A 17759-nucleotide genomic window follows, 5' to 3' on the forward strand; every position below is an offset into this window, starting at 1 on the left:
AAGCTGGAATGAGTCTACATAGCCATTTTGAGGGTGGGGTAGGCAGATGGATTTGACTGGAGCATAATCCAAAGTCCAGGGGGTAATGAGCCAGCCGTGTCCCATGCTGACTGTTCTGAAGGCAGCATCCTATGGAGCGCGTGAGACATGGTGGCTGTCCTTGCAGAATGTTTCCTATGCTGCAAACGGGCAAAGTCTAAAAGGGCTAATGTCACACGCACAGCGGATGCTGCCAGGAGGACAAAATGTTGTAGCCTGAGGTTTTTATTAGGTGCACACTGCCGCTGCACTGCAAGTGAAGCATTAGACTGAAATGAGAGGTGGAGGGACCCCTAGGGACTCCAGCCCAAGCAAGACATGGTGTGCTGGGCTCCCTTGGGGCAACACGGACCCTCCAATGATAAAGAGGCTTGCTCTGCCTGGGGCTCTCACCAGAGTCTGAGCCATTTCCTTTGTGCAACCTAGTCAGCTTCAGACCCTGGACTGTGGCCAGTCTGCCGGCCTTGAGCTAGCTTTACAGATGCTGAGCAAGGGTAGGAGGAAGAGAAAAGATCTAAGTGGCTGCCATCTGGTGACCTGGAGTGGCTATGAAGGGTGAGGACAAAGGAAAAGCCTTCCAGCTATCCAGGCCAGCCTCTATCTGCTGGGAGCAGAACAGCAGCAGAGACTAGGTTGGTGGCCCCCCATGCAAGCAGGGGCATCTAGCAGCCCAAGAGGTGAAAACAAGGGGCTATAAATAGCACCGCACGAGGAAGCTCTATAAACAGAGCCCAGCCATAGCACCAGCCCACGGGGGAATACAGGCAGGCTCTGCGCAGACAGGAAATGTGTTGCTCTCCGAAGCCACACTCTCCACTCATGGGCAGTGGCAGGACCCCTCAACCTAGAGAAGGCCTGGGATATATCCACACTGGGACACAGGCACACAAACACCCCTACACAGGCTGCCCACACACCATCACTGTGGCTGGCTGGCTGTTGCCTTTAACCATTTTTGCACAGGAATAGCCTCTCACTTTTTCCAGGCCTTGGGCGATGCCGGCAGGGCAGGGGATGACTGCCTAATCATTCTGTCTGTAATGCTTCTCCCTTAAGAAGGCAAAGGACTGCCTCAAATCCCAAGGCAAATAACGTTATGCAATATAAAATGAAAAGAAAGGTGGCGGGGGTAGGGGGCATGGAGAAAGAGTGAAGCCAGAAAGAGCTAACCACAAGCTGCAGATACATTCCTCTGGTTGGGTTTATGGGGAGGAGGGGCCAGCTGGCTTCCCAAGTGCACAGAGAAGACGCTCCATGCATCTTCACTCCCTTGCTAAGGAACTGCTCCAATCCTTGGGGTCCTTACAACCTGCTCCTTGACTGTACTTGCCCTTGACCTCCAGGGCATTGAACCAGGGCTGGCGGTCAGATGGGACGGTGAATGCAAAGGTAGACTCCCTACTTTCTGCCCAGTCTTCACAGTTACTTCTCTGTTATTCCTGTCCATGAGCGTCTCCTTCTGTGACCTTTGTAGGCACCCCGGGTTCTTTCCTTCCACTGTCTTGGAGCCCCGTTCTCGGCCTGGGGCTTTCATGAAGGCTGTGGCTGGATTTCTCACACAGCGGTAATAGCCTTCTAAAAAAAAAGCCTTCTAAAAATGAGCCTACAGCTTCAAAACATGAACACTGAGCTTGTAAAACTCAAATTCAGCATTTCAATGTAAATAGGACCGTGGCTACCCTGGAAAAAGAAGTATTTACAGTTTGAGTATTACAGAGATGGAGAGGGGAGGTGAACACTGAAAACAACTCACTTGTCAACTCATCAGGAGAAACCTTTTTCCTTTCCTACCTATGCTCAAGAATCCAGTAATCATGGACGTTTATAGAAGCTGCTGAGGATCTGTGAAGGATCAATCAGTCCCCTTGCCTGGCTTGGTTTCATTTCAAAGATATTCCAGGCTCCAGCAGGCCTGCTTCACCAGACTGTTCTCCAAAATGGCAGCTTGGTGATGAGGTCCCAGAAGAGACAGAAATTTCTAAAAATGGGTACTGCTCCGGTCCATTACGTTTAAGCTGGCCCCATATAGCCTCTTCTAGCAGAAGGCCATGGTCCCATTTTCCCTCTGAACTTCAGCAACCAGCTGGAAGTATTTTTGTGAAACTAATGATCACTGTGTAGTGGCTGGGTGCAAAGGAAGGTGCTCGAATCTTACACGGCTCTGATGAAATCAGTATGTTTCCACTGGGTTGAGTTATGCAACTTAATTTTAGAAATCTTTTCAGCCTGGAACTTGATTACAATCTGGTCTGTACTTTTCCTGCAATGCCATCTAAGAATGGAAGTTTATTTAAAAAAAAAAATTTAAAAACATATACATTTCTCTGAAATATGAAACATCATTTAAAAACCACACTCCAGGTTAACTGCTAGTTATAGAGCTAGGCCAGTGACACATCTGCTTAGCAGTGGTGTTTGCATGTCAGAGGTGTAGGCGGTCCAACATTGCAATGGCTGGAGGTCTGAGTTTGGAAAGAGAGAATCAGAACTCTAGACTGTTCAGAACAGGTAATGGCAGCTCCAGGCAGAGGAACAAGTCTCCCTGAGAATGCTCAGCTGAATTTCTTGGGTCTTTTAAAATAGGAACAAATAAGAAAGGTTGGAGTCAAATATCCTAAAGCTGTCAGGAAGGCTGGGACAAGCAGAGGGGCTATGACGGATGGCCTGGAACTCCACGTAGTCCAATACTAACAAAAGGCACCTGTTTTGGGTCTGAGGATGGATGTTTTCCTGTGTGAAGTAGCATCCACTCCAAAGGCAGGGACTTCCCACTGCTCAGCAAGCCATGTGGCCCTCAGAGAGCCAGAACCCAAAATGAGCTGAAGGCCTAGCCATAAGAAGGAGACAGGTGAGTGCCAGCCCTTAAGCGGTGGTGTTGTAGTGGCGTCTGCTGCTTCATGTCACTATTTCCTCACTACCGTGTTTCATCAGTAAGAGGCTGTAACACAGCAACGTCCTAACAACAAGCTGAGCAGACCCTGGTAAACCAGCTGTCTGTGTGTTCAACAGGGTTCTAGCTGGGTATGGGATGTGGGCACTGGTACTGACCTCGAGTGGGGAGAAGGAAGGGACAGATATCTTTGTTGGAAGTCACTCTTCATCCCTTGGGAAGAGATCTTTCTAAAACCATGGTAGACTATCTCCAGAGATGGTAAAAACCTCAGGTGGTGAGAAGAGAAGTCTCAGTAAGGAAATGTTGTCTCCAACTTGACATTGTTGAAGGCCAACAAAAAGAAGGTGAGGATGGGAGTCCTGCTTAGCTAAACAGCCCTATCCTGCTCTCTGGGGCAGCCTGGGAGGCTGGATAGAAATGGTCCAAGCTGGTAGCGTGGTTTCATTTCAAAGATATTCGAGGCTCCAACAGGCCTATTTCACTAGACTCTTCTCCAAAATGGCAGCCTGGCGATGAGGTCCCAGAAGAGAAAGAAATTTCTAAAAATGGGTACCGCTCAGGTCCATTAGGGTAAAGTTGACCCCATGTAGCCTCTTCTAGGAGAAACTACAAACTCACAGGAACAATACCTGCAGGAGCAAGGAAGGCCTCTTCACTGGGACTCATTAAAGGATCTGTTTCCCTTTCCCCAAGTCTTAAGTCCTGAAATTATATGAGAACTTTCTCATCTTGGAAACACACCTATGCATTCATTCATACATATGCATGGCTGCATGTTTATATGCATATGCATGTAATCATGCACTTATGTAGCTTTTAAAGTGATTCTACAAGGGAAGTTCTACTTTAGCATTAGTTCTTCCTATGACCTGGTGTATAAATGAGAAGGTTAAGTTCACAAACTATGGTGCTGTAGGCTATAGAAATATCTACTCACAACCTGCTTGTATCTCAGGGGGAGTATTCAAAAGCATCATGGCACTGGCAGCATCAATGTCAGGATCTGGAAAAATCAACCAATAAATAACATTATTTACAACGGGGCCGGTGTGTGTGTGTGTTTTTCCCCCTGCAAGTTACAGTTTATGAATGCAACAGAGAAAAAAAAAATATCCAGCAACTGGATGAGCTATCCCAAAGGCGACTTTCTTCCCAGTGGGATTTGAGAAGAAGAAAAGGTATTCTAGAATGAGATTTAAGGATCATGTTAGTAAATTTTTCATCACACAAGCATGGTTTCTTCTCATTTTGTTAATTTTATAATTTGCACTGTATGTTCCTGATAAATTGCTGATCTATGCACCCCCACAGCTTTTACCGTGGGGTGAGGAGCAGGAGAGTCAGTGACAATAGGAAGTTCAGACATACGAATCTTTAATGAACTGGGGAAAGCTCACAGCATCAAGAAAGCATTAAATACACCTGCATCTAGTGAGATACAAACAAGACATTTGGTCATTTCCATTTGTCAGCAGAATGTAAATTGTGTTTCACGAGGTTATGTGTTTGTAACAGCGGTGTGGATGTGGTGAAGGCATTAAAAAAAAGCACTTAAAATACAAAGAAAAAAGTAAAGTTCTGATGTTGAGGGCCCAACGTTTGCTTCCACTTCTATTATTGCTTTTAATATGGGTAAAAAAAAAAAAAATACTCATCACTCCATTGCTATAATTCTTAATAGGTTTCTGAATCCTTACTGATCCACCAGTTGACAGATGGCAGGTTATATAGAGACAGAGAAAAATATTATCCTTTTATAACTAAATTCATTTTCCTCTGAGAAACAGCAGCTCTGCTGCTATGGAAATGAAGGTCACCATGGCAACAGTAAACAACCCCCAAGAATGGTCACTGAATAGGCTGAAAAGAACATCTGCCCCAGCGCAGCGTCCCAGCTGCCCTGGGGCGAAATTCACTAATAGTGCGGTGATGCCGCGTGACAGAAGCTGCCGCCTGTGCCCTGTCCAAATAAATGAAGTGTGCAATTGAAGTCGACATCAAAATGCCTTCCCTTGCAGATTACTGCCTCTGTGTCCGCTAAACCCAATGACTAATGATGGGGGACAAGGGGCTCGCACTTGTCAGTTTTTGTATAAATTACATACCAAAAAATTCAATTTACTACTAATGGCTCCATGGCACCTTATTTTGGATATTATGCTAGAAAATTACTTTTTTAATGTTTAAAAAAGTACATTTTTCATACTTTATATGTGTGGTTTAATTCCAAAGGAGTAACATGATTGGTAAAAAGAGGCCCACAAGCGATTAATGATATGGATAATGCTGGTTCCCGAAAACAGGGTCTCAAAAAAAAAAAAAAAAAAAAAATAGAACTTGACTTTGAAGAGTTTTTTTTCTATTTTGCCTGCAGGAGGCCTGTTACTTACATTCCATAATGGACTAAAAGTTTATTTTAATAAGTACATTATATGAGAAACAAGTAAATTAACTTATTTGGCAACCCTAGGGGTGAAATTCCTAAAACAGTCACCATTTCCCACTGATATTAGTATATATATATATAACTATAATATATAATATATATTAGCTAATATAATTAATCATTAATCATCAACTAACATATATAAACTATTATATATAATAATATACATACTATATTAGCTATTTTATATATATATATATAATAGTATATACACAGTTTATATATTTGGCAACTCCAGGGGTGAAATACCTTAAACAGTCACCATTTCCCACTGATATTAATATATATTATATATTAATATATTAACTACAATGCACATTAAATATGTATATGAATATTATATATTAAGTATATTATATTAACCATTATATATAACAGTATATATTAAGTACTTATATATACTACATAATAAACTATGCATACTATTATATATAATCATTAATAAAATATATATTGTTATATGTAATAGTATACAGTTTATATATTAACTATTTTATATAAGTTAATATATAAACTACAAAATATCAGTTTATAATAGTTGTATGTAATAGTTTATAATACATAAATTATATATTATATATAAACTATAGTTTATATATACTATTACATATAATAGTTAATATTTTATAAACTATATATTAGTTTATAATAGTTGTATATAACTTTATAACATATGAATTACATAATATATAACATATATGTTATATGTAATATTAACTATATAATATAAGCTATATAAACTATATAATATAAACTATAAATCTTATATAGTTTATATATACTATTATATATAATAGTTAATATACACTACTATATATAATGGTTAATAGTTTATACTATTATATAATAGTTAATATATGTATACTATCATATATAATAGTTTATATATTATTAGTTGAATTTTATATATTTAATATATATAAATATATAAGATATAGAAAAATATATATATTTATATATAAAACCATTCAGCTAAAAAACTAAAAGTTCTTCCCACTGCCCCTGTGGCTCCCACTGCCCCGGGTCCCTTGGTCCCCCACAGGGCCTGTTGCCTGCAAGCAGCACTCACAGCCCCAGCATTCTTGCTGGCATCTCACAAGTCACAAGGGACAAGCAGTTCCTAAGGGGGGCTGTTAAGGCCTCAGGCCTTTCCCTCTTGCCCCTCGTTTTAGAAAGGGCCTTTTCCTTTCTCAGGGGGTAGCCAAGAAAAACGATTTTTTCCTGCCAAGCAAAAGGTCTCTGCCATTATTGAGAACGCAAGTGCTACAGGTGACCATGGTTGGCCTGGTTACATGGTCCCTGCCTCTGCAGGTGACTCGTACCCAAAGTTTTTCTCGGTGGCCAGGAGGTTTGCTGGGCCCAGAACAAGAAGAAACACAGGGAGGAAGTCTGGAGTCTTTTCCTATTTATATGGCCAGAAAATTAAAGAAAATATTTCAGTATTCTTCCAAAACACATTAAAGGAAATTGTAGAGGGACACAAATAAAAAGAAGACATAGTAAAAGAAAGAAAACAGAAAGAGAGAAAGAAAACCTTAAAGGAAAAGTATTCCATCAATAATCACACATGTGGGAGAACCTAAGTGGGGCATTCCCAAGGCACACTTGTGGGGGTGCTTTGGATCTGTAGAGCATCCACCTATGACCCCCCACCCCCCCACCTTCTGTTATTCATCAAAGATGGGGTGTCAATAGTTCATTCCTTATGGCTATCGCTGAGTGGTAGTCACTGAACGGAAATACCGCAATCCATTCACCGGTAGGTTGACACTGGATTGTTTCCAGTTTGGGATATGACAAAAAAGCTGCTGTGAACTTTTATACCAGTCTTTTTTGAACCTGTGTTTTCATTTCTCTTGCAAAATTGCTGGTAAATGTATATTTAGCTTTACAGAGAATTGCTACATTGTTTTCCAAAGAGGGTGTACCACATAGGAGAGTTCCAGTTGCTCCATATTTTTTTTGCCACTACTTGAAATTGTCAATCTTTAAGAACGTTAGCCATCTAGGGGATATATAGTAATATTTCACTGGGGTTTTCATTTTTATTTCCCTAATGACAAATAACCTTGAGCATCTTTTCATGTGCTTGATGGCCATTCGTATCTTACATGAAAAGTCTGTTAAAGTCTTTTACCCATTTTTTAGTTAGGTGGTTCAACTAGTATTATTCAGTTGTAAGATTTTAAAAAATATTCTGAATATAAGTCCTCTGTGAGATACATGGTTTTTTTTTCTCAGTCCATGGTTTACTATTCAGTTTCTTAAGAGTGTCTTTTAATAAGCAGAAGTCTTTAATTTTTTAGTCCAGTTTACCATTTTGTTCTTTTATAGCTTAATGTCTTTTGTGTTCTAAGAAATCTTAGCCTACCCTAAAATTGCAAAGATTTCCCAAGTGTCATCTTTTATGTTTTCATTTGTCAGTGTACTAGATATAACACTTTCTTGGTCCAATATCCAGATTTACAGGCAAACAAAAATAGAAGTAATCACTCAGACCTCTTTCCTTATCTAGCAAGCTGGTTAAGCACAGACCTAGCACTGTAGATCAATGCCAGGAGGACCCTCTTTGGCTCCTGGGGTGAACACCAAGCAGCCTAATGAGTCTGACATCCTTCTATGGAAGTGTCCTGGAACTCTAGTGTCCTGCTAGAACGTCTCATATGCCTTTCTCCTTGTCACACCCTGACACCCTGTGAGTGCTTCTGTCTTCAGAGCCAACAACCTCCTGTCTCTCCTCTCCAAAGAGAAGAGACACTATAATGCTTACTCTTATCTATTATTAAAATACTTAAGTTTCTCCCTTTTTATTAAAAGTCATGAAAGTAATATGTGCTCACTGTAAAAAAAATACACTAGATGGATATAATTTGAGAGATAAATGCCTTCCCTATAGGCTTACTTTCAAAATCATATTTTCTTATATATATGTCCAGAAATTACGTATGTGAAAATGAGCATATATGTATATATTCATTGAAAAACTAAGACACACACATATATATACGTACTCATGCACGCAAATCTATTTTTTTAAAAAATAGCTTTATATGGAAAATAGTTTCCTGCAACTTAAAATTTTTTTCACTTATTTCATCAGCCTTTTATATTAGTATATGCTATCAAAAGTTTTTCTACGGTGAGAATTTTGTGCATAAAAACACACTGCACTGTTTGTACAGGCATTGCCTTTTCTTTAGATTGCAAACTACCAGAAGGTAGAAAGACAGTGTTTGAGCTGATTATATAACTTGTGCTCAGCACGGTACTCCAACCTACAGATTCTGGGCACCTAAGGGCACTGCCTCTGCACACTTCTCCCAGTCCCCTCACCCCAAACACCCCTCCCTTTGATCTCTCTACCCCACCCCTTCCTATGAGGACACAGTGCTGCCCCACTCTCTTCGTCCTGTGCCTCTCTCTGGGGCTTACTCCCGCTCTCTACCTTAGGTGATGTGCTACTTCTCATCAGCACACTCTGGGTCTCTATAAAAAAGTCCAAATTTTCTGTGGTCAAGAGAGACTACTGGTGGTTTACCTCTTTAGACAGCAAAGGAACTTTCTGATGCAGGCACGCTATTGTGGTAGGATGCTTCGGACCAAAGACATTGGAGATTTGTGGCTGGAAGTATTTCAGGGGACTGGGTAGCTGTTTGGTGGACAGCGGGGGCTTCTGCTTCAGAGGCATAGCTGATTGTGAAGGGTAAAGGGCCCAGGACAAGATCTCCAGGAGGGGAGCAGTGGATTGGCTTTGTAGGATCTTCCCTAGATGGTCCAATCCAGTTTATCAGCAAAAGAAAAGAGAAAGGCATTTTGGCCAGGAACTCTTTCTAGGAATGGAGACCCACTTGGCAGGAGTGCTTCACGTTGTATCTCAGGGGAATGAAGTGAGACGGGGGGTACGAGAGAACAAGCAAGTGCCACCTTTTAAATTTTTGGATGGGGAGGGTCCTCCCATCAGTACCTAATTCAGCATCCTAATTCAGGAACCAAATCATTGATTGCTGGTTAATTCAGTATCACACCAAGCATGCTGTCATGGGTGCTGAATAGAGTTATGACCAACCATCATCCAGACTGAGCCAATCTCAAATCCCATATTAAAAAAAAAATTCCTCCTTCGCCCATGCTTCAGTAACAAATGTTACTTCTCCTCTGGACCGGTTCCCAGCAGCCTATTTCAATTTTCATCTTTAATGCAGTTGTCTTATCACATTGCCTCTTCTCTGTAGTACGAGACTGGAAAACGGTCACACGTCTTAAAGATGTTTTCAAATCCTCTTCTTTTGAATGTACACACACAGTTATATCATGCGGCAGGGAGACAAACAGGTAACACAGTTTCCAGAATCAACGGTCCAGCTATTTGGGTGAAGAAAAATATTGAGACTCAGTTTCTCAAACTGTTGAGATGGTTCCATTGGTTGTGGAAGAGGCTTCTCCTCCGTGGACAGGACGGGAAAAGCACTGCACTAGACATGAGGATTCTTGGGTTTAAGTCCTGGGTCTGCTGACTTTCCTTTCATTTTGCTGTGCCTGAGTCCACTCATTTTAAAATGATGGGTTGGTGGCTGCAGACTTGGAAGGGGCTGGTTTGGTTTTTCATCCCTTTCCACATAGTTCCTGCTCTGTAATGTCCCTTGATTTGCTCCTCCCTTTGTGACTTGTGGCTGCCAGAGCTACGGATTCCAAGGAACACCTACCAAATGGGGCATCTACTCCAAAGACCATAGGGGCAGCTAACAGCCTTAGTAAGGCTGGGAGAATATACTATTGCCTCCAGAAAGCCATGGCCTGTCCTGATGGGTCCCTGCCAGGTCTGTTTCACAGCAATCCATCAAGCCTGGTGTGGGTATTCTGTGGGTTCCTGGTGTGGTTTCTAACCATGTTCATTCCGCTTCCTCTGGGATTTAGTTTCAGCGGGAAGTGACTTGGAGAGGCCATTTGCTTTAACAAACTAAGAATACAAGGCCAGCAGGAAGCCCCTGGTTCAATCCACACTGCGATATATACCTGCTGCAAAAATGTAAGCACTGCCTTCAGCACCTCTGAGCTGACCGACCTAACAAAACAATGACAATGAAATACTTCCCATAGAGAAAGCCTAAGAATCATAACCATTACTTTCTTAGAAATCGTGTGATTTTCCACAGGGCTAATGTGTTTTGTTTCTCCAGCTCTCGCTGCTCCCCCTCACACCTGAGGGGTCTTATAGGATGATGAAATCTCTTTAACTGAATAAAAGAAATTCAAGAAACAAACAAACAAAAAGACCAAATAATAGATGACACACACTCAGACAGAAATGATCAGATATAAGAACATGGGTAGGCTGGGAGTGGTAGCTTGTGCCAGTAATCCCACCACTTTGGGAGGCCAAGGTGGCAGATTGATTGAGGTCAGGAGTTCAAGACCAGCCTGGCCAACATGGTGAAACCCCACCTCTACTAAAAATACAAAGATTAGCCGGATGTGGTGGTGCATGCCTGTAGTTCCAGCCACTTGGGAGGCTGGGGCATAAGAATTGCTTGAACCTGAAGGCAGAGGTTGCAGTGAGCCGAGATGGTGCCACTGCACTCCAGCCTGGGCGACAGAGCAAGACTGTGTCAAAAAAAAAAAAAAGAGCATGGGTACATGGTCAGATACATACACTAGGGTGTTCCCTAGCACCTAGAACAGTGCCTGCAACATCCAGAGTGCTGGATAGTTAGTGAACAAGTAAATGGATGGCTTGTCCAATCTGCTCCTGGGTGAATCCAGCTGCCTGAGGCCTGGCACCCAGCTTGGGGGAGAAGTACTGGATGCTCCCCAGGGCATAAGCCTCCAGATGTGCAGTGAAATTCCATGGGAACCCCAGAAAACCAAACAGCAGGCTCCACCCTAGCTGAAGGAATCTTGGTAGGAATCTGTCAGGGAATTCTGAAGTGTTTGAAAGGCGAAGAACGGCTGTCGCAGTAAATCAAGGATGCCATCCAAAGAAGCCATCAAGGAAGACAAGTGCTGCCAGATCTTCTGTAACATTACTAGACTTCTTTGCTTTGAAATATCTTTGTCCATTTTCTCTAACTCTGCATGAGAATGACACAACTGGGGCATTAATTAACCCCCTACAATGGAGAAAAAATACAGTCAGCCCTCCATACCCATGGGTTCTGTACCTGTGGTTTCCATATCCATGGATTTCATCAGCAAAGGATCAAAAATATTAGGGAAAAATAATTCCAGAAAATGTTACACTGTTGCTGACATGTACACTATGTAGTTAGATGATGGCCGCGTCTGTACTGAACATGTTCAGGCTTTTTTTCTTGTCATTATTCCCCCAAACAATGCCATCTAACAACTATTTACATAGTATTTACATTGTATGACGTATTATAAGTAACCTAGAGATAATACAGAATACAGAGGAAGATGTGCATAGATCACATACAAATACTACACTATTTTATATCAGGGACTTGAACATCCTCAGATTTTGGTATCTTAGGGGGTCCTGGAACCAATCCCCCATGGATACCGAGGGATGACTGTGCTTAGATAACTTTTAGGGCCAAAGGGATAAGAACAGATGAAAACAAGCAAGCAAACAAATAAACAAAACTCCAAGTAAGCTGTGGATTTCGTGGGGAAACGCTGAGTAGATCTGCATTAACGCACACCTTGTATACTAAGCCAGTATTTCCAACTGCAGGCAATTTTGCACTTCTTTCCCCCAAGGATGTATGGCAATGTCTGAAAATGTTTTTGATTGTCATGACTGGGTGAGAGCTGGAGGGTGCTACTGGCATCTAATGGGCTGAGGCCAGGGGGGCTGCTCAACATTCTATAGCGTAAAGGACAGCCCTCACCACAAAGAATGATCCAGTCCAAAAGGTGAATAGTGCTAAGGCTGAGAAACCTCACACTAAGCTCACAGATACATGTGGTATGATCAAGAAAAGCAGCTCTTCAAACCAAACTATCTCAAATAGAACACATCAAAAGTAAACAGATATACAATTCACTTTGTTGTTGACGTCTTTCTTCTCCTCCTTTTTGCAAAATCCCTAGGCATCGGTTAAGACAGATAGGATATCTACATTTGTTGCTTTGAAATCACTGAAGTAAGTAAGAGCCATACCCTTTGGCTTCTGTTGCAATCAATCAAGATATCTATAACAGCCGCCTCTGATCTTGAAGGCAGCAGAACACGGGGTGCCGTCAGCTCTACTGACGTCATTTGCCATGAATATTTCTTCCACTTCTCTTTTGGCTGAAGGTTATTGAGAAAGAAGTTGCCCGAGTGAGCAGGAGGGATGAAGTGGGAAACAGGAGACTGGATTCACTGTGGACATGAACTGCAAACACCTTAGGGGTTCTTGTCACAGTGAGACAGGAGACAAAGTGACGCCAGTGAGCCCGGTGCACAAGCTTCTGATGAGCAGGATTTTAGGGAACAAAAATCTCCCACTAAGTTGGACACCAAGATGTGATTTTACGCATCATCTTTAGGATGGAAGTTGGAGACGGAGAACACCAAGAGTGGCCTTTCTTCTCCAAAAAATGGATCAAAGAGCACCCCAAACTCTTGCTGCTCTGAAGACATGAGGCAAGCTCAAAGCAATGATTAAGCAAACTGAAACTAACAGCTGTTTGTTGGAACAAAAGATAATCTAATTAAGTTGGTAGGTGAGTGGGGGGCTCGGGGGGAAAGGGGAAAGGATGAATGATCTATACAAATACTACACTATTTGTGGTGGCTCATGCCTGTAATCCCAACACTCTGGGAGGCCAAGGCAGGTGGATCACTTGAGGTTAGGAGTTCAAGACCAGCCTAGCCAACATGGTGAAATCCCATCTCTACTAAAAATTCAAAAAATTAGCCAGGTGTGGTGGTGGGTGCCTGTAGTCCCAGCTACTTGGGAGGCTGAGGCAGAAGAATCACTGGAACCCAGGAGGCAGAGGCTGTAGTAAGCCAAGATTGTGCCACTGCACTCAAGCCGGGGCGACACAGCGAGACTCCATCTCAGACGACAACAACAACAACAACAAAAACTGCACTATTTTATATAAGAGATTTGAACATCCTCAGGTTTTGGTATCTTAGGGGGGTCCTGGAACCAATCCCCCATGGATACCCAACGGATGACTGTGCTTGGATAATTTTTAGGGCCAAGGGGATAAGAACAGATGAAAACAAACAAACAAACAAACAAACACATCTCCAAGTAAGCTCTACATTTCATTGGGGGTACTCTGGGTATGAGGCTGCCATTCACACATTTCCTGAGTCTTTCCAGCTTAAATACAGTGACTGGTAAACTCTAAATGAAGAATGTACGGGCTCTGAGGAACAGTATCACAGTGAACCCTGCAAATTCGGAATACATCTGTCCAAGTCAGCTCCCCAACAGGGGGCATCTTTCTAACTCGTGTAAATTGCCCATCTATTACCCCTCATTTCACTTAATCAGGAAGGGGATTCTAGGAAAAGCTACTGGAAGGTAAGTACAGAGCTCAAAGAGCATCCTGGGCTGGGAGCCTGGTGCTGAGGGCTGTCTCAGGCGCCCCAATTCTAAGGTGGTGTTAGGATGGCCGGGCTGGAAGCTCTCAGGGCCTCTCACTTCCTCAGAGTTGATCACTGTCCCTGCTGCTCCTCTGCTGGAGAAATGAAAGGAGTACCTTGATACTCCCCAGGCAGATGCTTTCGTATTTCTGTTTTCTCCGGGCAACAAGAAACGCTTTAACTTTGATGTCTTCTGAGTCCCTTAATTCTAACGTCCTTTTCGCCTCAGCAGCGAGGTCTGCGTCACATTGCTGTCACATTCCCGAATCTGTGTTTCCAAAGCAAGTGAACGCATCGCCTCCAGCCCTTTGACAAGACGCTGCCACCCCAGACACCTCTTTTATCTGGCACTCTAAATTTTCCTACTGATCAACATTGACTTCTTTAATATCTTTGACCAGTTGATCAAAATCTTTCTAGCAGCTGCCTAGGAAAAAACTCAAAGAACCATGTGGACAGAAACTGAGAGTACCAAAAAATCTAAACTTCTAGATTTGAAGCCCAGGACAAAGGTGACAAATGACCCAGACCAAGTTATGATCCTGTCCCATGGGTAATAAGACAGAGCCATTATTGAAGAGGCAAGGGGTTTTGATTTGGTTGTGTTTGGCTTGTTAACTGTGCTGGGCTTGTCTGAGGTCAGTTTATATATTTTTTAAATTTTTTAAAGCTTCCTATAGATGAATGAGAAACTACACATTCCTCTCAAGTCTTTTCCCCTTTGCATCTCATCCAGTTGTGAATCTCTGCTTACTGCATTCTCTGGTTTCTGTCTCCTGGGTCACCCCTCTCTGGGGATGCAGTAGCTCATAGCCATGTGCACAGGGGACATTTGGGGTTGCCGTGGAAGAGATTCTGACCCTGCAGGGAGGGAGGAGAGGGCGATTAATGCCAAAGCCCTCTAGAGTCTGGCATTCTTTGCTTTGAAAACGTCCTGCTTGCTCCTGGTTTCTTCATCCAGTGTTACAGCTGAAGCTCACCGCCCAGGAGGGGACTGGAGCCAGCCTCAGGTGCAAGAAGGCTTCCACAGGGCAGGAACAGGAATGGAGACTCCCAAGAGACCCCTGAGCACCTCAGAGCCTGGCCACACTGGTGTCCAAGAGAAAGGATGTGCCAAGGCCAGAAGCCAGAGGTGGGACCAGGAAGCCCCTTGAGACCAGAGCCAAAGGCCCAGGGAGATGCTCAGAGCATAGAGGCCTGGGCACGGCCAGCCAGGGACCACCAGTGCATCTTTCTTGAGTCTGTTTTTCCCCCTCTCTATGCTATAAGGTCATCTTCCCCAGTGATTGGCTTTCCCCAACCATCACTTCTCTCCACTTACTGGAAGATAGCTCCTGCCCAGTTCCCACGCCAGAAGCCACTTCCTCCTCTAGTAAAAGGGTTCGTGGTTGCTGGTAACCCCTGCGCCAACTTTCCCACAGCTGTGGGGGTGCTCATAGTGGCTTGGCCCCAGCAGGCATGGCAGTGCTTGTCAGTGCTGAGAATTGAATATTTCCACATGCACGGCATCTTCATTAGCTCTGTCTTCAACTGGGTCAATGGGCAAATAATCTTTTACAGAAGGAAAGATTCCATCTCAGAGTGACACTGGCAGGTGTGTTAGTGAGAGTAAATACCACGCAGAACCCTGCCATCAGTGCTTCAAGGCACACACTAACTGCGTGCCCACCTCTCCACTGTCTTCCTCCCTAACGCTCGAGCACTGAAGAACTGGAGGGTGACTCTGAACATAGGCTCACTTTGCCTGGGGATGTATGTCTTATACTAACTCAAAATAATTTAAAAAGGAACTATGGAGCCAGTGATGTTCCCACACCTGACACCTGACTGTCATTATAGAGACACAGGACGTAGTCTGAGAACAAAACCTCACTGTGTTCTTTCTGGGTAGACTTCTACCATATTGAATCACACACCCGGTCCCACTATGCCATAAACCACTGTTCTGCTGAGGCAATCTCTTTGTTACAAAAGGTTTTGCCTTTTGATTTCCTTACTAGAAAGCTGCTTCTCAAACATCTGGAAGGGGATTTGTAATGTGCTACAGTTTAATGTGCTCGACCTCTCTAAAGCTCATGCTGAAGTTTGATCCCCAGCATTGGAGGTGGGGCCTCACTGGAAGTGTTTGGTTCACGGGGAGGATCCCTCGTGAATGGCTCGGAGCTGTCCTTGCGGTCATGAGTGACTTCTTGCTCTATGTGTTCCCGTGAGAGCTGGTTGTTAAAAAGATCCTGGCACCTCCCTCCCTTCCCCCATCTCTCTCGTGCTTTCCCTCTCACTCTGTGATTCCTCCCCTCCGCATTTCGCATGAGTGGAGTAGTCTCAGATCTCCATCAGAAGCTGGTGCTGGCGCCATGAAGTTGTACAGCCTACAGAACCATGAGCCAGATAAACCTCTTTTCTTTATAAATTACGCAGGCTCAGGTATTCCTTTCTAGTAATACAAAAAAACCCCACAGAACTTTGGAGCCTAAATCTCTAAGATCACGTAAATTCTGCAGCTGTGAGATGCTACAGCTCTGGGGCAATGGTTATCTTCCACAGCCAGGAGTGACCCACCATTTCCCTTTTTTTAACTTTAAGACAGGTCCAGTGGTGCTCTAAGAACCCATCTGCAACCAGGGAATGTGGTGGGGCGGGGGGAGGGGGAGTGAGAACATATTAAAAATAAAAGAATTCACCTATTTACAGCCTATCAAGTAATCAGTTACAGATCCCCAGCAATAGGTACTCCAGGAGGCTGAAACCCAAGAATGCAATAGGTAGAGATGTTGACGGGAGGGGACTTCAGAGGGATGTGCGGTTTCTCACCTTGACTCTTTATGCCTGCACCACAGGATTTAAGAGCAGTTCAAGCAAACATCGCAGAATTCCCTCCCTTTGCTACAGTGGACTTCCAAATCAAAGTCTAGGGTGTTCTTCAGAGAGAGGCTCTGGATATCCAGCCAAGGCCCAGATCTGTTCTCCCTCCCACATAGACCAGCAAGCCTCATAGTGCCCTGTGTCTGTGGCACCCGAGGGAGGCTGTCTGCCAGGCCAGGTGTGCCTGGAGCATGTCCCTCCTCTGGGAAGGAGGGCATGGAGGGCATGGAGGGCAGAAGAACCAGTCCTGACCAGGCTGCCCCACTGGAGTCATGCGCTGAGGGGGCAGAGTGTTTCAGGAAGCGGGGGCGTGTGGTATGAATACTCAGATCACAGCATGTGCACGGGGCAGGCAGATATGCTGCTGGGCTGGGGCTGGACAAGGTGGAGGGCAAGGAAGAGTGGGCAAATGTCACACATTGCTTCGGCTCCCAGGGCTCCTTACTTTAAGCTGAGACTATAATCTTCTATGGTTTTCCTCCAGCCAGTCTGACGGTCCTCATCCACCCAGAGCACCCCACAGAAGGGAAGCTGGTAACGAGCCAACAGAGCAGGGACTTCTGCACGCCTTTAGTGCTAAGAAAGCCAGCATTGGTGCTCTGGTTACCCTGCTCCCAGACTAAAAGTCACAAGGCCACAAGCATAATGTACTACTAAAGCTTGGTTTATTTAAGTCATATTTGGGCCATCTTATCCCAAGGTCAGAAAGAAATACCGGTATAACAAGGCATACTCCCTTACACACACACACACACACACACACACACACACACACACACACACAACTACTACTACTACAACCACCCACAGGAGCGATCTCTCTCTTTCTCCCTTAGAAACCCGAGCTTCAGGCACAAAGAGGAACCAAAGGACATGAAAACACATTTCCCAGTGGAGACTTGGGATACTTATTCTGGCTTCGGTCTGTCCACACTGAGAGCCACTGCCATCTTGGGGTGGCTGTGGTACGC

At 43.8% G+C, this 17759-nt stretch overlaps 1 protein-coding gene across 14 annotated transcripts in view; it reads right to left on the reverse strand.

Annotated features, from left to right (window-relative positions):
• The window catches only part of FOXN3 (forkhead box N3), a 461111-nt gene that overhangs the window by 30417 nt on the left and 412935 nt on the right, over positions 1–17759 (reverse strand). For 5 of the 14 annotated variants that reach the window (XM_016926572.4, XM_054666225.2, XM_016926571.4 and 2 more), the window contains one exon: positions 3870–3935. The exons of 4 other annotated variants lie outside the window; for them this stretch is intronic. In XM_016926572.4, the coding sequence (XP_016782061.1) occupies positions 3870–3935 (66 nt within the window). The remainder of the gene's footprint in view (positions 1–3869; positions 3936–17759) is intronic. 5 more of the 14 variants (XM_054666226.2, XM_063793059.1, XM_063793057.1 and 2 more) reach the window with 1 other exon arrangement.

The sequence above is a fragment of the Pan troglodytes genome, chromosome 15, assembly GCF_028858775.2.
Source record: "Pan troglodytes isolate AG18354 chromosome 15, NHGRI_mPanTro3-v2.0_pri, whole genome shotgun sequence".
NCBI classification, from domain to species: Eukaryota; Metazoa; Chordata; class Mammalia; order Primates; family Hominidae; genus Pan; species Pan troglodytes.